Raw genomic sequence first — 24,484 nt, 5'->3', positions numbered from 1 at the left:
AAGAGACAAGTCTGGAAAAATCAATATATTGACAGAGGAAACTTTGTTTCTCTGACTCTGCCAGAGGATGCTATAAGGTTGTGTCTCATTTGGGTTTAGGTTTTTTGCTAGTTCTGTACTGCCTGGAGCTTAGCCACTAGTAAGATACTAGTAGAGGTAATTCTTTAACCACACAGAGGATTTTCTTGTATTTCTTCAGTAAAGGATATCCCTGATGCTTACCCAGTGCAGAGGGGCTTTACATATTAGCACAATCTTCGGCTTTTGAGCCCACAATAGCTGTGGATTGTGCTGACTTTTGCTTCCACTTCCAACCAACCATGCAGGCAGACGTTGTAGGATATTTAGCTCTTACTGCAGGACTGGAGCATGCTAAAGTTGTGAATGCCAAAGCATCCTGATGAACTCCCCAAATGAATGTAATTCACTACCAATCTTAAAATGCTATTCTACTCTAGAGAATGACTATTCAAAAAAGGTCCTAATTTAATCAATAGAGTAACTCCCCGTGTACGTTCAGACACATATAAAATCTGGTAGTGACAACATGATGGCTTTTATTGCTTTTTACTTCTATTAGCATTGCAGAACCAATTCTGCTTTGAGCAAACTGGAATCTCTGCTTTCCTGTACTATATCCCCTGAAAATAATAGCTGGCACAGCACAGAGGCTCTCAGCACCTGAGTGCTGTCAATAATGGTGCTGTTAACACAGCTTCTGGTGAGTAACCTACCCTGACCACTGGAAGCACTGGGACTGCACCAGTTTTACTGAGGCCATTATTTTAGTTTACAGAGGGGTTGCTGCTGGGTACATTCTAATGTCACATTTCTGACCCCAGGATGTCTTTGAAGGTTAGGAAATGAATGTATTTTTCATTGTCCATCTGAGTACTGTTCCTGCATTAATATAAATCCCCATTGTAATATTTTTACACAGCTGACTCCTGTGCCATAGAATTACATTAAAAGCTGTGAAGGTCTCATTCAGTTTAGGTAAGGAAGCAGTCATTTGAATACTGACCTCCAACACCTGCAAAACTGTGTGGAAAAAAATGGAGAACCTTTGTGCCTGCAGCATTATGATCTGTTTCTGTGACTGGTAAAAAATACAGCTTGAGTCTATGTTACTGGAAAACTAACATTGCCTGGAAAAGAGGAAAAAACAGAAAAAAAAAAGCAAAAAGCTGTATTATCTTAAAAAGTTAAGGAGAAATTCTGAGCAATCTCACCCATTTCATCCCAGTTCTGATTGTGTGATGTCAAGTTTTCAAAAAAGACAGACTTAAAAGTAGCAGTTTGTATTTTGATTACAGCACCGTGATTGACCTGTCAATGGTCTATGCGATAAATCCTTTTTAGACTACAACAGGATTGGCATCATACTCTGCAGTTACTGAAGGTGAGGTGATACAGGTACCTCCCAGCAGGGCTCCAGCCTGGATTTTGATACTGTGTACCTCAGCATGCAGGAGAGTTTGAATTAGATTCACTTTTAGTGGATGCAGTGTAGGAAGCTTCCTGCCCTAGCTGGTAATGATGAAGCAGGTTGGGTGCTGCTGTGGACACAGAGGCCAGTGCCCTGAGAAAGCAGAACAGGCTGCATTTCAGAATAGGGAACAGAGAGGAAGGAGGAAAGTTCTTGATGTTCCCACATGCAGCCCAGGATGTGATGGTCAGAAAGCAGAAGAGCTACCAGCAGATTAAATCCTAGAGCCACGAAAGTGAATTTGCAGCTCAGGCAGCCTGTACAAGGAGATAATGATGCTAATTCCTGTGAGTAGTGAGCTGGATTCTGATCAACCCTGTGTATGCAGGTGTACTCCGGAGATAGTGAGGAGCAGAAAAACAGGTTAATTACTATTTTTAGCAATGTAATAAGGACAGACTGGGCAAGTTATTTCCCTGATAAATATTAGATTGTAGGTTCTCAGGGAGCAGAAGCATCTGAGATGGTGACTACTAATAGAAAACTCTACAGGAGCTGAACAGAGGCAGATTTCATCCACAGAAGAACATACTCAGCTCCTCACTCTGAGAATCAGGCTGTTCCTATACCCTCCCATCCCTTCAGTGGCCTTCAGATGTTCCAGAGTAATACTTTCCCTGGTGAGAAGCTCCTGGCTCCTGTAAAATGCCGGGGGAGACCTCCTCTCAGATCCAGTGCTACCTCTGGTAGCCAGAGCCAAGAAAGTAGATGGCACACCCAGTGGCACAAGTAATCCTATGCCTCCTCAGCTCAGCCATGGGTCAGGAGCAGGTATATAGAAAATAAAAATAGAAGGCAGGGAGAGAGAGAGCCTGTTCCTCCTACTTTTCCTCAAGTAGAGGAAGGTAAGAAATAAGGCAACACTGAAGCAGATATTCTGGATTCCTGAAGACTGCTTCTAGCCATCCAGCAGATTGGCTGTAGGCCATCAAAGAGCAGGAAGACACAACGGCTTAGGGACATTTCAAGGGGTAACAGATATACACTGAGGAGAGCCTGGATGAGAGGCCTCAGTATTAAAATATGTGGGGTAACAAGACCCTGACCACCAACTGAATTAGAGTTGTGGGCAGGCAGTGAAGTTAGTGAGCTGGTGGTAAAAATCCCCTTAAAAATCTGTTTTTTTACATCTTCTGGTCACATCTGTATAATTCAAAAGCTTTTAAGAGTTATTCATATCCTCACTCTGCACATTGCAATGCATCTGGGGCATGGTGGTGTCTTTCTCTATTACCTATTTGTCTTCACAGACTTAAGACACCCTGCTGAACTAGGTCTTTCCTGAGATCAAATTAACATGGGAGAAAAGCATGCTCCCTGGTTTTCTTTTTGCCTGGCTTTCTTTTAGTAAATGGGAAAGAAAGAAAGAAGGTTGCTTATCCTCACAAAGTACTTCTTAGAGAGAAATGAATACAGCTTTGTGACTCTAACACATCATCTGAGTGGGCTGAGCCTGAGGTGCCTCTTGCCATGTGCAATGCAGGGCAGTCTCTGTTCATGTCTAGAGCCCACACAGTCACCGCCACAGCTCACAGATTAGTGGGGGGAGGATGCTCTGAGACAGTGTTGTGGCACACAGCAAATCTTTTAAGATAGGATAAGTCTCTACAACAGAATTTAATAACAAGTTACTTAGTACAAGTGCTTAATTCCTCATGTAATTTCATAGCTTCCCAGAATGTATCAAGCTGTAGTCCTGGCTAATACATAGTCAGTTCAATAGCAAGCTCTGAAGGGCTGACTGCTAAGGTAATACTGGTTCCTGTTTATCTCTACTTGCTAAGCTGTATGACAAGAACTTTTAAAATACCCCAAATCCTCATCTGATGCATACTTATATACTACCATTGACAGAGGGATGTTAGGCAGGGCTGGGAAGAAGTTTGGAAAACTGATTAGTTCAAAAGACATCTAATTTGAAACCAGTAATTATAAAAGTCTGAATGCTCTTACCTCCCTGATGAGATTCAAACTTGCAGAGAGGCTCCACAGTGCCTTCAGCTTAATGCCCTCAGTGATGGATCAGCTGCTTGCACTGCAAGACAGCCAAAGGTGTGACTGTGACTGCAGGCATGGGCAGCTGCAAAACAGAAAGGCCAGTATTTTCTTGCAAAGGAAAGGAAAAGATGTGTTTTCCATCCTGAAACTGCCTGACAGTGCTATTAGAAGAGTATGGATATAAGGAGCAGTGCATCATTCTGGTGGGGATCCAGTCTGTTGTAATTCCCACAGTTGTTGTGCTGCCTCTGACATGCAGTTCCCTCTCTGTCAATAAAAATAAATTTCCACCTGAAGTTTGTTGCCAATAGAGATGTTTTAGAATTTTAATTAATTATGAGTTTACCATAGCTGTGCTCATTCTGTTTTGCTCTTTACTAATTTTTCTGAAATACCTCGTTGAATCTCCACGAGTGTTTTTCTGAGTGGCTTTTCCAGTTCAAAGTTCCTGTCAGGGGACTCTCAGAGAGATGCTCTGGCAGCAGAATAGCAAACTCTTATCGTGTCAGATGCAGAGGAATTAGAATTACTTAAGTTGTTTTCCAATGGCAGATTTTCCATCAAGAAATATCATTTTGAAAACTAGACTTCCTATGGGAATATGTCAATTTACACAAAATGCCAAGGTCTTTTTCAGTCTGAGAGAAAATCAAAATGAAGTATTTTGGCCTTACTATGATGAAGCAGCGCTATAATTTACTTCATTTGCAACTATACTATGGTATATTTTACTGTAAAATTGACATGAAACACTTTAATTTTAATTCCTTTACACAGAAGCATTCGGTCCCCAGCTGTTTTTCTATATAAGATTTTATTTTGAGGAAATTTTACTTTTATTCTTGCTCATTCCAACACATGGATTGGAAACAAAAAGAAATCACGGAGTTTCCTGCAAAGCAGAAATTCGTAATGTTTTTTCAGATCCAGCACCTATTGTGTACCACAGTCATTTGAAAGACCAACTGGTGCATGACTGGAGTACCACACAAAGCAAACAAACAGAAAACCCCAAGGGCTGAAATCTGTTCCCAGTAAATATTTGAGTAATTTCAAAGTATTCATCAACTGCATTCTGCCCATGAACTATTTGCAAACAGACAACAAGTGCCAGATTTCACAAGCAAACTGTTCATTGCAAAGAGTTTGCCTCTTCACTGTGACAGAGATGTGTGTGAGGAGCAGGACAGTAGAGGTTTAGGGAAATTGTACTTTGAAAACCTTGCTTAAATATTTCTTCATAAAAATATTTACTGCCTCTTATTCAAAGATTTCCAAACCCAGTGAGCATCTGTCCTGAGATGACTTTATGTATCCCAGTCATCTGTTCAGTTTATGCTGGATATTAAGTTCTGTACCTCTAAGTCTGGTTCTGAGTGCGAAGGGGGGAATAGGAAGCACGGAGTTTGTTTGCAGAAACTGCACTCACTCCTCCACATCCTGCTGTGGACTGTGTTGTCTGCAGCACGGATAGGCAGCAGGACAGAGCTCTCCTTTGCTTTTAGTTAGCTTTTTAGCTAGTTGAGGCAGAGAAGTTGCTCTGGACCGTGGTTTATCTTTTTCTTGGAACTGTTCAAACCTACTCGGGACTGAAAACACAGAAAAACACCAGGAGCTCACACCTGTGACCCATCAGGGCCTGGGATGCTGCATTCTGGTGCTGCAGGGAGTGATGAGAGACTGAGCGAGCTGAGCTACACCCAACAAAAAGGACTTTCTGAATTTGCCTTCTCTTCAGAACAGCAAGAGGTTTTATTGTTTAATATTATACATTTTTTATGCTTGTGAATACTTTGCTTGTTAAATAAACAGGTTTTTCACACTTTTCTCCAAGGAAATCTTTTCCCAAACCAGCTGGGGGAGGGACCACTTGAATTTGCTTTCTATAGGGACCCCATTTGGAGGTTTCTTCCCAATTTTGCCCTAAACCAGGATAGCATCATTACTTCCATTTTAGTAGCAGAATAAAAAGGCAAAAGAAGAAACTACAAAATTTATCTTAGATCCCATTGTAGATAAAATGAGGTGGAAATGGAATTAGCTCTTGAGATCCAGTTCACAAAACAGTATATATGAGATGAAAAATTTGCCTTTATTTATAATGGATGTTAGTGTGGTGTTCATCACAGAAGGTGTTCATCACAGTGTAACTCAAATAAATTCAGCTTAGCAGTTTCCATAGCAGACATACGGTAGAGTAGATACTCTTTCTTTCCTAGATGTGGAAAATGAGGCATAGATTACAAATTGCTTTGCAGCATTTGGAGCCGGCAGTGGAAAAGTAGCAGGAGGTTCACACTGCTGCCTCAGCCTTTTCAGGTCTCCTGTCTCTTAATTTGTCTCTCTTATCATCATCTCTAAATTCACCTTTAGAGCAACTGCCAAAACTACTTTGATTTCAAGACGTGCACGCAGATAAAACATTCCACACTCAGAGACTAAAAAAATCCAACAAACCCCATCATGGAACCAGCTCATAAGGGCAGCTGGTGATGATTCCTCCTCGATTATTGCTTGAGGACCACTATTTGCAAGCACCTCATCCCAGGAGGTTTTCTTGTGGAAAAGTCATGGGAGGAAGTCTTCCTGAAGAGGTGTCATCTGTCATGACAAGTTGCCTGTCCTGATGACCCTGGTGCTGAGATCGCATTATGATGACTGATGAGGCCGTCTGCAGCAGTTAACTCAGCTATTTGTAATCATTTCTCTTACAGGCCTTTTGGTAATCACTTTGGGAAATTCTTATTTGAACACTGCAGGTTCTGGGGGGAAGAAAAGCAAAGCTATTTCTCCTGTTGCAGGGAAGGATTTAGACAGACATAAACCTGGAGGTAATGAAAAACAAAAAACCCACATAAAGTATCTGCCTGTCCTTCTCGACACTTCTGTGCAGCTATTTTGTTTTATTTTTGTGTAGCTCACGGTCCCATCCACACCCTGTCTCTGTTCCAAGTGCTCAGCATCCCCTTTCACAAGGTAAGGTGAAGTCATTGGACAGAGACAGGGCTGGACCACCAGAAGCAGGGATTTCTGGGAACAAGGAAACTGTAAAGGTTGTATTGTTTTCTAAAATCTACTACTGCTTTGCAGTGTGAATTTGAGCAGGTTATTATTTAATCCCATAGTTTCTTAGTATCCTTACACACGAGAGGTATGTAATTTATATGTCCATTTTCTATCTGCGTAGTTTATGTCTTCTAATTATTTTATGGGCATATGGGCATCTGTTCAGCCCAGCCCACCTCACCAGTTCCTTCCCCAAAAGGAAGGCTGTAGCAGCATGTAGGAATATGCAAGAGAGACACCAGAAAGCTCTTCCTCTGTGTGACAAGCAGATAATGGTAACTTACCTCTTCCTACTCACCTTAGACTGTGTCTTGTTGGGTATTTGAACAGTTTCTTTTAATTTGAACTTTATACCAGAGGCCAAATACAAGCCTGAGTAGAACTTCAGGGCAGCATAATTTGCATCAGCAGAGAGCCTCTTGGCCATCTGCTCCATACACAGGGGTGGTACCTTGAGCTGGAGCTTCTGTGTCACATATGAGCTGCTCTGGTGCCATCCAGCAGGGGTTAGCGGTGGCTGGCAGCATCAGCTGCTTTACATCACTCACCTCTCCTTCGGGAGTGCTGAGGATCAGTTATCTGTTAAGATCTTTGGACAGCAGCTACACAGAACAAAATTGTGCCAAGGAACCCAAAACATCCTACAGAATCCAGGGTATCTTCAGAGATACTGCTTCTTATTTTAATTCAGAACCTGAAAAACTGAATGACAAGAGATTTCACTTTTACAATCTTTACTCATAGTCAATTTAGAGATGTCTGTGTGAGTGAAGACAGGAGTTTCTGATGCCTCACTCAGATGCTTTATGGCTTTCATTTTGGCAGCACTTACAGAACTTCCTTGAGCAGTACTTTCACATCTAAATACCCCACAGATGTAGTCAGAGATGCTGTCCTTTACCTTAAGCAAAATTAAATGCTGCAGTGAAAATAGACAATATAAGCACATTGGCATCCTTCCCAGTAAAGAGAATATGAAGTAGTTTTTATTGTTCCTGCCAAGACAGCTGTGCTTTAGATTGAAATAGTCATCACACCCTTTTTCTATTTCTAGAAATAATGCAGCTTGCCTACCAATAACAAGTATCTTGTATTTTCTCTGATACCAAAACACCCTGCACTTTTGTTGCAACTCTGCAACACTATAGCTTCACAGAAGTGCCTAATGCAGGAAATAAATGGGTTTGGCCATGCAAATGGCAGGAAATTCCTAACTGCCACTTCTTCACAGTTTGTGTCTGTTGTACACATGTAGGGCTTCATCTGATTCCTCTGAGCATTCATCTTATGTTTTGATATGATAGGCATAATTTAAAAGTCTCTGCTTTTAAAATGCCATATTTGGATTCAAAGATTTCAGAACTATTCCATGTATTAAAAGTGAACAAGGTCTCTGCAGCTCTAGTGACCTTTCTACAGGTGTTTCCTCTGTCTTCATGATACAGCTGAGGGAAAGTTTCTATGGGAAATGTCACTTCATGATTTCTGCCTCTATTATACAGAAAATCTCCAGTTTTTAACCAAAGTTGCTGTATTTTATTTCCTTTCTTTGTGGCCTATTTTAAATGTGAAGGGGTGGGGATGCCTGATTAAAAAAAAAGAAGCCCCTAGATTTGTATTTCTATATGAAGAGCCATTACTGAGCCTTTTGCCAGCATTAACTTGCACATGTACTTGTGCATTAAGCATAGAATTCCCCTCCTTTCACATAAGCAATAATAGTAATAATGATAATAACAAGGAAAAATAAGGCTGACTTATGCTGCTGCTGTTGCTTTCTACCAAATACCCAGTATTTACTGCCTGCCATTTGCAGCTGGCATTATTGAATGGTTCCAGGCAGCAAAACACAGCCAGCTTGCACCTAAGGTGGGTTTATGCCAAAGGCTGTTCTGGACATAGTCCTATGCTCTTTGAGGAAGAGGGAAAAGGGATGGTGCACACCTTCAAAAAGCTATATTAAAATTTTATTTTATTTTATTTATTTTTCCACAAGGAAAGAAGTATATGTAGCAGTATTATGGGCTACAGGGAATGAGGGTTCCCAGGCAAATCCAGACAAATCGGATGGAGCAAAGCAAAGACACTTAGCAAATTAATTCAGGCTGAACTTGGACTTTCAAACTGCTGTGAATAAAAGTTTGGTTTTCCCTTGATATGCAATAGTTGTGTGAAACTGAACTGTGTTTCCTGTCTCCCTGCTATCCAAGCTCAATGCTGCAGTGCAGTCAGAGAGAGGGTTGTAAACGCTCAGGTCATGTGTGACTGTGGATGGCTTTGACAGAGGATGGAGGCATTTAGATGCTGTGTATGGAAGGAAAAATAAATGTTCCCTAAACTTCGTTACGAGTGTCTCCAGAGCCAGAGGTACTGACATGGCATGAAAGTGTGGGAGGAGAAGTGATTTACTACCTTTTTCATCCTGATCAAAGAAGTATTTAAAAGGTGATGCAGGCTGCCTGCTCTGTTGGTGAAAGCCTTCCTGCTTACCAAAGATTCAGATCTGCAAAACCTTCAAATACTCATTTCCCCAGCATTTAAATATTTGAGGAATTTTTGCATGTGTTTTTGTCCACTGACAAGAAATATAGAGATGAAAATAAGTAAGCACTGAATGCCACATCTTAAAGCATGAGACACAGATTCAAAATGCAGATGTTGAGAAAAATATGAGCTTGTATTAAAATTTGCAGGGGCTGTGGGCCACTGAATATCTAAATATCTGCAGTTGTGTTAAAGTGATAACTGTTTAGTGGTGTAAGTCTGTGTGTGTATTCTGATTTAGAATGCAGTCAATGTAGCACAAAAAAAGATTTTACGTGTATAAAGAGCAGGGGTTTGTTTCTTTCTATTTCTTTAATCTCCCTATTTAAAATTATATAGGAAGTGTGCGGATCTGATGAGACTCCAACTGTGTGTCTGTGTACCTATGCAGAAACCCAAGGTGAAGGCACTAAATGGTTTGAAGTCAGTGTGTGTAATGAATTATTAAAACACTGTCAAAACAACTATTTCTTTTGCTTGAAAGTCTGGCCACTGTGGTTCTAGAGGTTACGTTAGCTGGGTACAGAGTAGGAGAAAGTAAAGAGTGCAGAGGGGTAGTACGAGACATGCAAAGAGATGAACACTGGCAATGTGTGGGATCAGGACACCAGGTCTGAAAGATGAGAACCATACTGGTATAGCAGATATACCAGCATAGTGATAATTTTGATCATTTTGGTATGGTATATATATATATATTTTTATATATATATATATATATGTAATTTTTAAAATTTAAATCTTTATATATATATATATATATGCAATAATCATACTGATGAGCAACTTCTCAAAAATCCTTTGGATGAAGAACACTTAAAGGAGGGGGCCAGTGCAGCAGGCTCCCAATGACCATGAATGCAGGGAACTATCTAATGTTGACGCACATACCAAACATTAATTCTGTCTCTCAGTTGTTCCTTTGGAAGTTTTTCTAAGCTACAGCACACACATATCCCAGATGACAGTGGAAGGGTCACTTTATTTCCACATGTACAGGAAAAACTCAGATATCTGCAACCTGAAGTACTTTGGTGTGCCTGAGTAGAGAGGTTACCAATTCTGCAGATTTCTACCTGGCATTTTCCTACTGTTTGCAGTGTCTGGAGGTTTGTCTGTGCTGCAAGGAAACAGCTAAACATTATACCTTTTGATTTTCACTGCGTATCTGGTCAACTATTCAGATGCATTTGTTATCAGTCCAAAGACAGGGAGAAGTATTGCCCTGCATTGAAATACCACAGTCCTACAAAATCACAACCCCAATACTTCTTTTCCAAAATTCTAAATTGTCTAAAAGCTGATACAAAGAATTCTGAATTTGAAATTCAGAAGATGTGTTTGCACATGGAGCTTTGCTGCTGCAGGGCTTTCCTCCCCTGTTTAGCTAAGCTGCAGGCAAGGCAAGCCAGAGGAGCTCATCTCTTGACGCAATCCTGTCAGCAGGCTCAGCTTTGAGGCTCTGAACCAGAGTTAAGAGCAGTTCAATTACTAACACTCAGTCCTTTGTTTTCTCTGTGTTGCCCACAGAGGTGCTTAATTGTGCTGTAAAAGATTATTACAGCAAAACTCAGCCTGCAGTTGGATTTTTTAAAGGTTTCTTGTGCGCACACAGATGAGTAACAACGTTAAGCCATTCCTAGCCTGGTCTGTAATTGAGGCCCTTTTTCAGTGAATCATGGCTGTTTTGTGGGCAGGTCTTCGGCAGCTGCAGAGCACCTGAGATGCACTAGTACGCTCTAGATGACAGTACATTTTTACCTCTATTAGTTATTATAAGCTTGGTCATCTTAACTGGTTTATTTTAATGCTCTTTGTATGGGAAATGTGGATTATTTATTTTCCTGCAATGAGCAGCAGCACATTATACCTAGTTAATATTTCCCTATTGCAATGTCTTGATCAAATTGCAATTTGGGTGTTTCGTGTTCCTCTTCCTCCAGATCCAAAGTCCACAGATCAGGCCACATCTCCCAGACTTAGCACAGACTCTCTTTGCATCAATAAATGTTTATGGGCCATTTTTGGCAGAGGAACTGCCTTGTCGGTAGAAAAAGAATGGAGCTGTGAAGTACCTATATTCTGATTAATCAGATATGATGCATTTGGCTTTTGTCAATAAAAAGTAAATATTCCAGTTGAAAAAGAGATGGGAAGAAGTACATGGCTAACAGAAAGGGTTTAAAAGAAAATTTTTAACAAGGCTTGCAAAGGAAAAGAAAAAGTAGTCAGGGTCAGAAGGATAATCCAGTGGTTAATACAGTTTTGTTAGAGACATGTGCTTTATGTACAGGAAGTGTATGCTATTCCCAAATTTACTCATCAAGCACCTGCCAGTCAGCATTGTTGATCACTCCTGTGCCTCATACAGACTGAAATCACTATCCACAGGTCTGCTATAGCCCACTAAATACAAATTCCCTCTCTGTAGCAATCCAGCACAGTTTTCGTGACACACACACACTATAGTTTATTTGCACTCATCAGGCTTTCAATATGACATAAAATCATTGTAACATAATGCATTATTAAATATATTTTCCATCTGAAAAAGATAAACTTGACAGACAGTCAGTGAACATTTTCATACTTAGAAAAGGTTAGTGAAAAAAAAACGTGGAGTACATCTACGTATTAATGTAACAAAAGCTCAGCAGCAGCTCAGAGCAAGAAACTGTATGCCAAGACCTTGGCCTCTGTCTTGTTTTCTATCAGGACCATAAACAGAACTTGAATTTTACTGCTAAATTTCATTTAGACAATGATTTTTATGAGCATGGTTGAGTGTATGGATTATGCACAAAGCATTTACTTGGGGTGTTTGTTGGGTTTGGTGTTGCTTGATCACCTCTATATAGTGTGTTTTTTGCACTTTCATGGATGACTGAGTATGTTTGTAGATGGGAAGAGGGGAAAAGTGAAAACTTCTAAGTGGTGTGAGTACTGTTAGCATGATTGTGAGGATCAATTGTGAACTTGAGAGGGGATTCTCAGAAGATCTTTTCTAGTCAGGGATGGAAAGATACACTCCAAAAAATAAAACCAAGAACTTCTGTGAAGCTAGGAGCTCAGCAATCCTTCATCAAGTCCTCCAGAGTTTACACTTCCAGCTGAACAGAGGCAAGCCCAAACATCCTGCTGATCACAGCTAGCCAAGGCTTACTAAAGGCAGGGTCCTGACAGTTCTTTTGCAAGACTGGGGGGGGTTTGGCTTCAGGATCCTGCAGCTGGATCTGCCTCTTCCCGAGGATGCGTTTGGCCTGCCTCTGGTTCATAGGAGAAATCTGCAGAGGTTTCCTTACCTAGGGCAGCCAGTTCTCTGTAAGATTTTTGTTTTAATCAAATGAAGTTTCCTTGGTTCTGAGTAGTTTAGTCCTTCTTTTCTTAATAGTGGAAAGATAACTGCACATTATCCTTTCTGTGGAAAATTGCTACCTTTTACTTAGAAGTGGAGTAACCTTTTCTGAAATGTCAGGCTTTCCCAGAGACTGGAAAATCCAGATTTTAATGTCGTAATATCCTTTCCATGGAAAATCGCTGCCTTTTTCTTAGAACTGGAATAACCTTTTCTGAAATGTCAGGCTTTCCCAGAGATTGGAAAGTCCAGATCATAGTGGTGGCTGTTTCTCAACACATTATTGTAATAATTACTAGGAACTACTCTATTGATGGCTGTTATAAATTAGAGTCACAAATAATACTAATGTTGACTTTTGATTTCCACACAAACAAACATGAGAGATTTTGAGATATTTTTTAGATGTAGATGTAGCTGAAAGTACATGTTGATCTCAGTTATTATCTTACACATCTGTTGCAACTCTGGAATCTAGAGGACAGGTACATGCTGGTCTGTCACCTCAGATTTACCGCTGAGAAACTGCAAATAATGCAGCTCAGCACAGTGAGAGAGCTGAGTAATCAAGTAATATCCAAAGGGAGCAATAAGCAATATTCGGTTATGTGGCAGAGCATTTTTTGGTTAAAGAAAGCTTGAGTGTTTTGGTAAAAATTCATTTACATTTCTGAACTACATGAACCTTTATAAAATTACATATGTTAATTTCTGGGGATATCCCTTCTTCCAGAGAAGACAAAAAAGGGAGGAAATTCTGTTTGTTTAAAAATGACCCACGTAGAAAGCTTTTCTTGTTGTGCCGTGTGTGAACATGAAGGGTTGCTGCATTAAAGAGGTATTTTTCATTAAAATAATACATATTTTATTTAATGAATTTGTAGTCTTAAGGCTTGAGTTCATCACACATGAGCCATTTGCTATATTTTTTTTTTCAAGACTCCTGTTGAACTGACTGAATTTCACATCCCCTAAGGAGATACCTTTGCACAAGTTTAAAAAACAGAAATGTCAAATGTTCTCTTCATGTGCATGTTTCTTGCTGTGATGGAGCACCTAGGGCCAGGATTTGGTCCTGGATATGTCTTCAGGCAGGAATATCAAAGAAACCTCTCTTGTACTTCGCCATATGTCTGGCTCCTAAAAATGGAGTTGTCAGCTTCCAGTTGCCAATCCATTAATTTTTTTTTTAAAGGTTAGGGTTACTTTTGACAAGTGACAGAGTACCCTGATACAAACAACTGGAATTGCACGTTAGCATATCTAAAAACAAGGAGACAAATTTTCTCAGTGTCTTTTGGCTTAAATTGAATTATTTTGGAGATGTAAAAACCTCTTTATTTTGTAAAAGGGCTAGAGCGTGGTCTACATTTGCATTACCCTTGCTGCACAAGAAGCATTTACTTAGCTGAAATGGTCTCCCATTATTATCTTTCTCAATGTGAAATGCCCTGAAGGTGGAAGAGGAAAGGTCTCTCCTTTTCCTAGCCTAAACCTGATGCTTAAATCAAATCATTCCTCACTGTGAAGAGTGGCCTCTTGGCTATACAAAAACCTTTTACCCAGCATCTTTTGCAGAAGATAACTTAATTGGGAAAGATTCATAACTTCTGATACAATCTTCTTGTCCTCAAGTTCAGACCAACAGCCCAAGCAAATCATTTGAGATGAAGTTCCAAAATTAACCCCAAAGAACATGGGCTAAAATAGTTCTAAGGTTAAAATGAATTGAACTGAATCTATTCCATTCTTTAAAAATAGAGGAAAAACTTTCAATTTTTTGTATTATCTCTTATTGACCTCTTGCTGCTGGGGGAAGGTTCAGGTGCCTGGACTGTCTTGTCTTCTCTGCTCAGATGTTCAACCTTATTTTTTATCTCAATTTACTGGATATATTGGCTCCAGAGGGAACATTTCCACTTAGCTGAGGCTGAAGATAGGCAGGATTTCTGAAGAATGCAATACGGAGAGGCATTTTTTTGGAATGTGAGAATTGCCAGGGAATTTGGAATACTGCAGCTGATTGCTGTGGTGCTGATTCCCATGGTAGTGATTCCCAGGTAAGGCTGGTCAGGGTAGTTGAAGAGATTTAATTTTAAATTCTGTGACTGAAGCATTAGGGAGAGAAATGCACCTCAGTGGCTTCCTCCCAGATTATTTTGCCATGGGAACAGAGGTGGGAAGCAGGTCAGTTTTTAAGGTTTTTGTGAAGTTTTCAAAGGAATGCAGCACAAGGTCTTGTCTCTCTGGTAGCACTAAATGAGTGACATCTGCATGCATTTGGGTCTGTTTGGGGCAAAGGAGCCCCAGAGTTCTTGTTTGAGATCTATGATCTGGGAACAGGATATCCAATCATCCCCTCTTTTGGAGACTCACTAGGTACAGATGTTATATAACAGGAATATTGATATTGGTCGGACATCTCACACCAGGCAAAACACACACGGCTTTGAAAACCAGCCTATTTCAGGGGATCTTTTTAAAAAAATATGCTTCTTTTATTTATTATTTTATAGTAGCATCAAAGTGAACCACATTTGTAGGGGGGAAAAAAATCTGCTTTTAGCAGCTATTATAACTGTTGTAATAAAACCTGGCATTATTTTGCACAGCCAGCTTTATCAGGGGCTACTGGAAGACGTGTCTTGATGTTAGGGAGGAAATGCCAATATAAAGATTATTCCACGGTTACCTATCACTTCATCAATGACAGCTGCAGGCAGAACACCAGGTTTGCTACCTCCCTTCACAAATCTCTGGTCCAATCTTCTGTGTAGCCACATTCTAGACCACAACAGGGGGTATTTAGTTATGGCACTTTAACTTAGTATAGAGACCAGGTTTAATTGAGCCATTAGGGATACTCATTTTTTGCCACTCAAGAATGTCTTACAATACAGTGTGAAGTCCATTTTTATCTTGAAGATTATTACTCTAAGCAAGGAGTAAGAGTTACAGCTTTTACATAAGAGTGGTTATTTTTCTCTTGGTTGTGCTACAGTATAGCTCAGTTACAAGAGTGTGCTAAAAATGAGATTGCACTGAGAACGAGATAGGGCACAACTAACACTGGGTGTTTAAGCTTCTGACAAGTCCCTCTGAAATTTTCCAGTTTTTCTTTGGTGGAAATGGGAAATAGAATTTTTTACAAAATCAAAGCAGTGTTTTCCCCAAGACTTTGGCTATTTACTTTGTTTGCTGTTATTCTCATAAAAGTGTCCTTTTTTTATGGCTTCTGCAAATAAATCAGAAATCCAGAGGTTTGTTTTTTTTTTCCCCATCAAGCAAATCTCCCAAACACAAGTTTTTCCTGCCTGTATTCCTACACATTTAAATCCTACCTTTCATCTGAGGATCTCAAAAAATGAGACCAGGTTCCTGATATCTTCAGAAAATCTAAATAAAACATTCACAGGGAAAATGTATACTTTCAAAGCTTGCAGAATTTCACTTTGCTCATTGATCTTGTGTGTCATTTCAGACACTGTTTCTCGTTACACCTCTAATGTCATCATGGTCTTGCAGAGTTAGTGCAGGTTTGTACAGAGCTCACCTGTTCTGGGTCACTGTAGTATTTGGATCATGAAAAGCACCTTTGAGATGTGTTGGGTTGTTGAAAACCCAAGTTTGGTACGTTTGCCTGTTCCATGTACGAGATCTCCTTATGCTAGCAGAACTTCAAAAAACACAAACCAAACTGGGGGAGTGAAAGGTCAAAGAGAACTTAGAATCAGTGTGAGATGAAACTTGACAAATTTTCAAGATGATTTTGCGCTGTAGAGCAACGACTCTCCTGTGTCCCTGTGCATGTGCGTATCAGGAAGGAAGAACCAACCAAGGAGTAGTTGAACCCTCATTGCATATGGTCAATAAAGCTTCTTAAGCTCTTTGCACTTGATGTGTAGCATGCAAACAGCTTCATAATACCTAATGGGCTTTTCTTGGCTTTTTTTTATTTTTATGAAAGGTCTGAGCCCTTCGGATCACACAGCAAGGAGCGCTTCTCTTCCTCCTCATTACTCTGCTTGGAACTTGACCTGGGTCATGAGAGATACATCCCCTTTCTATTCCCACAGAGGACGACACAGTGAGTACCATGAATATGTTATCCTCAAGAGGCTGAAACTCCCTGCCATAGGTTTTGGTGTAATACTAGAGTAAAGCAACACAAGTCAAATGTTTCATGGTAAAATATCCATACTGGCAGCATTTGAGGGCACTAGTAAGCCTTAGTACCCCTTACCAGATGCCCCTGGGACTTCCCCCACCATGCCCAAGGGCCCAGGATTTGAGCCCAGCCCAGCCTGAGGTCATTTCTATCTCTATGGAGGTGCCTGGTGACCTGGGCTGCCCCAGCCTGCCCTGCTCCCTCTAAATCAAGGGCCCAGACTGTAGTATTTGAGTGGTATGTAGAAATTCGCCAATATCACAAAGAGAGGAGATGTGTACTGAACTTTCTGCTTTCCATCTCCTTTTCTAACACCTATCCCTTCAAAAACCTGGGAATGTGTTTTTATCTGTTCTCTGGTATGACCTATCCATGGCCATTCCACTGTGAAGTACGATGGCCTTAGCTGGGTCTGGACTGCGCAAGGCAATATCTAACATGCAATCCAGAAAGTGACTGCAGTAGAATATATCTACTATATATCTACTACCAGTCTCTACGCAGGGAGATAAGGTGCTGAGAGGCTAATAAGATTTACTCACCCCAAGCCTGTAATTATCTGCTTGAGGGAAAAGTTTGACCTACCTATATGAAGGAGCCCCATATTTCTTCAAATTTATGTTGCAGCCTTTTATGTGTGCAATATATATTCTTTCCACTGGCATACAATATCTGCTCCTAGCTGTTGTATCTGCTTGAGTGATGAGGACACACCAATTTCATTTTGGAAGCAACAGTAGTACAATCTTTTTTCCCTTACTTGGTTTTCTCAGAAGTTGCAAGAATGGTTTTTAATTTATCCTTTATTACTTCTTCCTAAACTCTTTCAGTTTCTCAATAATACTATTCTAAGGGAAGGCTTTGTTCTTAAAACCTAAGAGCACTGATTCCATCTGACAGCATCACATGGAGATAAATGTACTGCATCTCAGCAGAAATGATTTATGATGATTTTAGCTGATTGCACAAGACTAAATCCTACCGTATTCCAACCATCTGTTTTGCAAGGAAAGGCAGGAATTTGATGAGGTGTTACACAAAGTACAATATTCACTTGGGACAAGTCTAAACTGTTTTCTTCCTCAGTAAGTGTAATTTAGGACATGCACCTTGAAATATCTGGAGAATCTTGAAGAGAGGCAGGAATAATTTGCTTTTTCTAGCTTTCCAATATAACATTTACAAAAATTTAAGATAAGGGTAGAAATCTTTATTTTAATTTAATTTAATTTAATTAAAGGGTAGTAGCCCTGGAAGGCACACATTTCAGGCTGGAACATCCCATAGCATCGCTGTATAGACACTTCCTGCCACTTGAGATTTGCAGCCCGCAGAAGACTGATGTGTGTATGTGCAGCAGAGCCTGTAGGCGTAGCCCAAGAATAAAGAGGATGCTTCTTGAAACTTCTATTACTCTGCATACCTTCAACTTAAAGCCACTGGCTTAGTGGCTATAATTTTATTAGTAAACTTCTTTATCAAACTAAGTAAACTTGGTTTATTAGCAAACTTCTCAGAGAGCTGGATTTCTGTTCAGAGCTGCTCTGTCCATGACAGGGTGGACAGTTCTTTTCAGTGGCTGATTAGTGGCCCTGGATCTACATGGCTCTGTGAAGGTCATGCAGGGACTCAGCAGAGTGAGGAAGAAGACAAAGTTAGACCATCCAAGCTCTAGGTGAGTACTCTTGTCCCAGGACCCAGCCTTCTGATTAGTAGTTAATCCAAAATCACACAATAAATCATAAGCAGAAACAAAACCCAGTGGCCTTTTACTACTAGAGTGATTTCTTTTTCTGTCAGCCTTCCTTACTGCTCCCAGCATGACTGATTACCAAGTACTCAATAAAACTTCTATCAAAACTTCGTTTGCCTAATCATCTGATGGGGCCCATCTAATTAACTGGCTGACATTGCTGGAGTGGGGCAATATTAGTTGTCTTAATTACACTTTCTCTGTGTTCTGCTGTCGGAGAAATCTCTGATTGAAAGAGTGAGTAAATTGATACATGGTGTCTTTCTTCCTCTGCCAAACTAAGTTCTCTTCTCTTTTGCTCAGAATTAAAAATTCTGACAGACTCTCTCTGGTAGTTCTGGCAGGAACAGTGCCTGATGATATCTTTGAATCCCAAAAGATAATCGCTGGCACAAGAAGACACTTGAGTGGTGCATTCACAAGACTTTTTTTCTGTTTTGTCTAGAGATTTTTTTAGATTTGCCTCAATCCAAGCATTGATTAATCATCAGTCATCTCAGAGATGCAAGATCCACCTGCCTTTCAGAAAAAGAATAAAAACTGCATGTGAAGTCAAAATTATCTGGGAATTCAACCTGTGAGGCAGGAAGAGACTTTAAATCTCCAAATTTTTTATATCCTTTTGTTCTCATGAGGTACACTCAGACTATTTCCTGTGGCCAGAACAAATTTTAATGCATTCTGCATATGTGGACTTATGGTAGCATATTAATCTTCCATTTGCAGATCTGATGGATCTCTGTCCTGAGGCTTACATGATTAACTGCACCCAGCCACATATTTCATTTTTTGTCCTGCCTGGTTGAATGTTAATTTTCTCTTCTGTACAGGTATTCTATAAGAAATCAATTGTCCACTACATAAAATCTTATAAGCTTGTGTAATAGGGGTTCCAGATGACAGCTGCCCCTCTGGACCTTCATGCACTTAACACATCCCTCTTTGCCCCATCCTCTCCATCTCCCTGGGCCAGCCAACAACCCTGCACCTGGAGCGTGATCCCGGCAGGGTGTGGTGGCAGCTGCAGAAAGTGCTATTGATTGGAGCAAAATTCAAATGCAATTCTACTCACTGAAACTCTGCTTTGAAAGAAGAACACATTTCATGTGAATAACAGGCCTAAGGTTGCCATGCTGGACTGTTGGAGTTGGTTTTTTCTTTTTAACTGTTCTTATATTACTGCTGGCTTTGTGTCTCTTTGACACTTTGTCCAGCAGCAGCTGAACTCCTTGGCTGCTCTGAACCAGCATTGGGCCAAGTACTGAAGTACCCCTCTCAGGTTATATAGTTCATAGACTTTTTTTTGCCACCCTAAAACTTAGGAAATGGTGGTGTTTGGATGGCAAAGTCATCTGGGACTAAAACTCAGGATGAGAGCAAATTTGGCTACCTAGTCACTATTATGCTTAAAAACATCTAGAAAAGGTGAGTTCAGCAGAGGAGGAACACACACCTACAAGAATGCATAATTATTCACATCTTTGATTTAATAGGTACTAAAAGCCTAATCCACAGGATGGCCTCAATTAACAACTTATTAATAATTTCACTCAACTCTGTGTCTTCAGAAAACTAATTTGACAGGGTTGTTAGGGTTTTTTTAACACTTTCTAATGGAATGTCGTCTGTGATGAGTTCCTAATTTCCTGAATTTGGTTTGCCAACTTAAAAAAATAAAAATAGCCCAAGTAATTTTACTGTGGGATAATTTGGGGTCATTCTTGCTGCATTATTTGATGCTCAGTGGTATGGCAGCTGCTCAGCAAGCTGTCAGATGATTAATTTTTTTCCCTGGTAGGTCCTATGCACCATTTCATTCATGTCAGTTGGGTACCAGATAGACACTGCTGCCATGAAACTCAGTGAGTCTGAACATTGAATGAAAGGGAAGATGGAGAGAAAGAGGGCACCAGCCAGATGTATTCATGTTACAGTTAGCATCCCATGACTACTTGCTTGATTATTCTACAACAAATCAGACTACTACTGACATCTGCAGAATGATAAAGCTGTTGTGATTCTCGGCCCAGCATGGCACAGTGAGATGGACACAAACAGATTACAGTTACAGCAAGATCCTGTTTGGAGGTGAGATAAAGTCAGGAGAGGAACAAGGAGGATGCTACTTCATCCCAGAGGAAAACTGAATCAATGTTTTCTGAGTAAAGATACTGGGAAAGTGATGTATCATCTTCATTCAAACACATCCTTTTTGCAATCTTACAAATATTCTAATGTAGTTTGGAAATAGCATTATGGATGGAATAGGGCAAGGCTTCAGTTAACAGCAGTTACTCACACCACATTAATAGATTTGCTCCATATAAAATAGAAGATGCTGTGACCACGTATACATTTGCAGGAATTCTTGCTTAACAATTAGATGGTATTTTGGCTATGTGCAGTGGTGTTGAAATCCAAAAGGAGGAAAGTCAGGAAGTGCAGCATCTGCCTAGCTAAACCAAAGGCTGTGTTAAGCAAGAAGGAAGAAAAAGCCTTATTAAGGAGAAATTTTAACTTTCTTTTTCCTTATATCATCTTTCATCTGCAGATAATATGTCTGTGACAGCTCAACATTTTTCAATAATAAAATAACACACAGTAAGACAACAAATGTCTTTTCTCCACATCTCTCAAGTATTCATTTTCTCTAGAGATCTTTTGAAATTCATGCAAGAGGTTCCTTGTATGAATTGACAAAATATGACAGTTCATCCAGCTACTGTTTTGTGCCAGCTAGAGCATGTTTTCTAACAACTGACTGCTGTTAGTCAGTACTTCATTTTTTTGGCCAGAACTGGCATTAGAAATGCACTTTCATGTATTGTTTTTTTGCTGCATACATGGGAGACTTGGTGGACAAATATTTCTTGTGTGGAGAATGAGCTCTGACACTTCTTGGAGCAGGAGGAATGAAAACGAGAGCTGTTGCTAGTTGTTCTCCCAACACCCCTTTCTCACACCTCTCTCTGTAGCTGTCTTGAAAGACTGTGCTTATAATTGATTGATGAAGGAGTCCTGGCCCTTTCTTTGTAGTTTGATTTTCACTGAACAAAGCAGCTGTCAGAGATTTTGGTGATTCAGTCCCTGGTGCACGCTGAGGGGCTGGGTGGATATAAAGTAGATGCTGTCATTTTTACGATTCTCTTAACAAATAAATGAATAGCTGCATTATTGCTGTTTTCTCTAAGCAGTGGCCCATCCATCGTGGCTCACTCCCCAGAGGATTAATTTAAATGCATCTGGCATGAGGAGAGCTCTGGGCTCCACAGGGAGGCAGGCAGCTTGCTCTGTGCTGGGCATCCAGGCCCAAGCCCCCTTCCAAGGTTGTTGCTGGGATATTCCCCAGGGTGTTGCTCCTCTAAAACTTTTTCTTCAAAATGCAATCTAACCTTAAAGCCCCTTCCAAAGGAAACCTGTGTGGTTTTCCTTCAAGGTGGGCATCGAAGGGATGAGCAGTGCTGGCGCTACCAGCCTTGACCCTTCCCAACAGCCACAACTCCTGGGTGCTGGGGAGAAACTGGCCCCACTGAACCCTTCCTTACAGGCAGCAAGCTCTGAAGAGCCCTTGATGCCCTGCGAGGGTACAGCAGCAGCCCTGTCAGTATTTTCAAGGTCAGGGCATTGTGCTCAGAGACCTGCTGGTGAGGAGGAAGGACACAGAGAGCGATAAGCTAACTTGTGCTAAGTAGTTTGAAATTAAAAGGAGGTCCCTGGTGAGCACAGGCTGTGTCTCAGGGCAGGGAGAGGAGCTGGCACGGTGCCCAGCTGATCTCACTGCTGCACTTGCAGGTGACTGAGCTCCATCAGATGGTATGGACCCCAAAGCTGTGCTGGACGGAGCAGTGCTGGGGGGCTGTCCCCGAGTGCCTCCCCAGTTCCCCACGTCCCCTGTCAGGCCATGCTGCTGCTCTCACATTTGCCAGCTCCTGGAGCAGCAGCCCAAGGAGCAGTGATTGTTGGCAGGGGCATTTGCTAAGGGCAGTATGACCCAGGGTGCCTGGCAGGGATACATGTCACTTAAGCATCCCTTAAAATGCGCAGTCTGCCCTTTCTCAGGGCTAGGCAATGGACGAAAGAGGTGAAAGTGTCCCTTTAGACTTGCTTGCTCAGCAGGAGCAAGGCAGTTAAACCCTGCAATTGTTTTTGCTCTTGAATTTGTGTGACTTCCAACGCCTTTTCCCTTTCCCTTTGGGCTTTTTTGCTGTGCCCTTCCATTCTGTGGTAGATTCCCTTATTTTAAATTGCTGCTGTAACTCCAGTTGCACAGCTGAAATATCGCACCAGGAATTCATTTGCAAGAAGTTTCATCTCTTCTTTGTGCCAGTAAGAAATGCTTACTTCCAAGGGCCTGGCCTGTATTTGGGTCCTTCTGGGTGTTCAGCTGACAGACAGAGAGAACAGTGTCTCCTATTTACGTTCTACTTTCAGGGAGAAATACTTATCACTGCAGGCTTCTTTGTGGCACCCCACATGTGCACCCTGGTGAATAGAAATTCAGAAAGGCCTGATGAGGCAGTTGAAACCCTTAGATTGAATGCCCTGTGCCCTTTTGTACTCAGAGGGAATAGGAAGGCTTTAGGAACTGGCTTTGTCACTAGGATTAATAACTGGAAAATCAATTTGTCATTTCCCTGTCATAAATTAAAAGCTTATAGGCCTTATAACATGAGTAAAATAGAGGTTAGTGGGTATTGATGGAGGTCTCAAAGCTCACTCAGCAGAGCAGATCTCTACTACACAATTTAAATTATGTCTCCTCCACAAGGAGTATCTGTCAATATTTGCATTGAAAAAAGACATCCTGTGCAAGAATATTTTATCTGTTTCAACACTGCTGCTGTGATTGTTGCTGCTGAGAGTTCTTGAGGGAGATTGTGGTCCTGACTTGATCAGTGTGAGTGACCTTTACATTGTGCATTTGTCTGTAGATGTTGTATAAATTAGTCATGTGCAAGCTGATGAGGTGCCAGAGAGGATGTACCTCACTAAGCTGGTCCTGCTGAGAACAGAGAACTTTCCCTGCTCCCTTGGCCGTGGTAGTGCAGTGAGAAAGCAACCACCCCCTTTCAAAGGTGTGCCCAGCTGAGAGTAATTGAGGAGGAGTGATTTGTAAGAGTCAGCAGAGCAGGAGGGAAAAGGACCTTTTAAAGTCAGACACGTGTAGAACTAGATAGGAGCAGACTAAGAGGAAACTACCTGCTGGTAAGATTTTTGTGGTTGAAAGAAGAAGTGGTTTAGACCAAATAAACCTACATTTTTGTTGGGCAGCTGAAAAAAAGATACACAGAGTAGTTTCTTAACAGGATGAGTTTTTTTAAAAATCTCCAGTATTAGGTCATTTTTGTTCTAAATAAGGTGTGTTTCTGTGATGTGTGGTTACACTAAGATGACCTAAAAGTGAACGATCCATTATTTGACCTGATACAATGTAAAATAATACTTTCCACTGATTACTGTGTTTAGAATACTGTGTATTACTTACACTACTTATGCTACTATTTTAAGGCATTTGTTTATTAGAAACTCTAATCAGTTTAATTGAAACAGATGTGGTTGCCAGATATTTTAGTTATCTGAACACAAATTGTTGTTAGGTGCGTTGATAAAAATAAATAAATTGAAACACTCACAAGACTCTAACATAATCAGACATGCACAGATTCCAGTGTCTTTTTAATTGAATAGTAGCTTGATTGGCTTTTCAGTCTGTGGTTAATATTCTGTATCATTTTACATACCAAAAGCTGAACTGATTTATGTCTACAGCCTTTCTTAAACAGGTTTTTATCTTATTTTGATTTAAGCATCACTTTTGTTTCTTCTTTAAAGGCATACTGATGATGAAATAGGTTTCTAATAAATTATCTGTTCTGCCTCTCTCATGCCCAGCAGTTACAGATAAAAGAGATTGTTGGACAAAGAGTTGTTTGTTCTGTTTTGGGATTTTTTTTTATTTATTATTTAAGAAGAGACTTTATTATTTTTTTCTATATGGAACTTAAAACTCCTATAGAGCATTTGGGATCTGCAGTGTCAATATAGTTCTGACATAAATGCCTGTACTTGGTTTAAATCTCTGACATTTCTTTTAGAAAATCATCAGAAATC

At 40.5% G+C, this 24,484-nt stretch overlaps 1 protein-coding gene across 1 annotated transcript in view; it reads left to right on the top strand.

The window, feature by feature from the left end:
* Positions 1 to 24,484, top strand: part of ALK (ALK receptor tyrosine kinase) — a 306,168-nt gene that overhangs the window by 66,617 nt on the left and 215,067 nt on the right. Inside the window, exon 2 of the mRNA XM_088052596.1 lies at positions 16,420 to 16,539. Coding sequence (XP_087908722.1) covers positions 16,420 to 16,539 — 120 coding nt within the window. The remainder of the gene's footprint in view (positions 1 to 16,419; positions 16,540 to 24,484) is intronic.

Source organism: Pseudopodoces humilis, chromosome 3 (assembly GCF_049639895.1).
Source record: "Pseudopodoces humilis isolate 2021_Gansu_Grassland_sample_001 chromosome 3, ASM4963989v1, whole genome shotgun sequence".
Taxonomy (NCBI): Eukaryota; Metazoa; Chordata; class Aves; order Passeriformes; family Paridae; genus Pseudopodoces; species Pseudopodoces humilis.
Note: the sequence above shows the minus strand (reverse complement) of the source record. Positions and strands in the feature narration are given on the sequence as shown.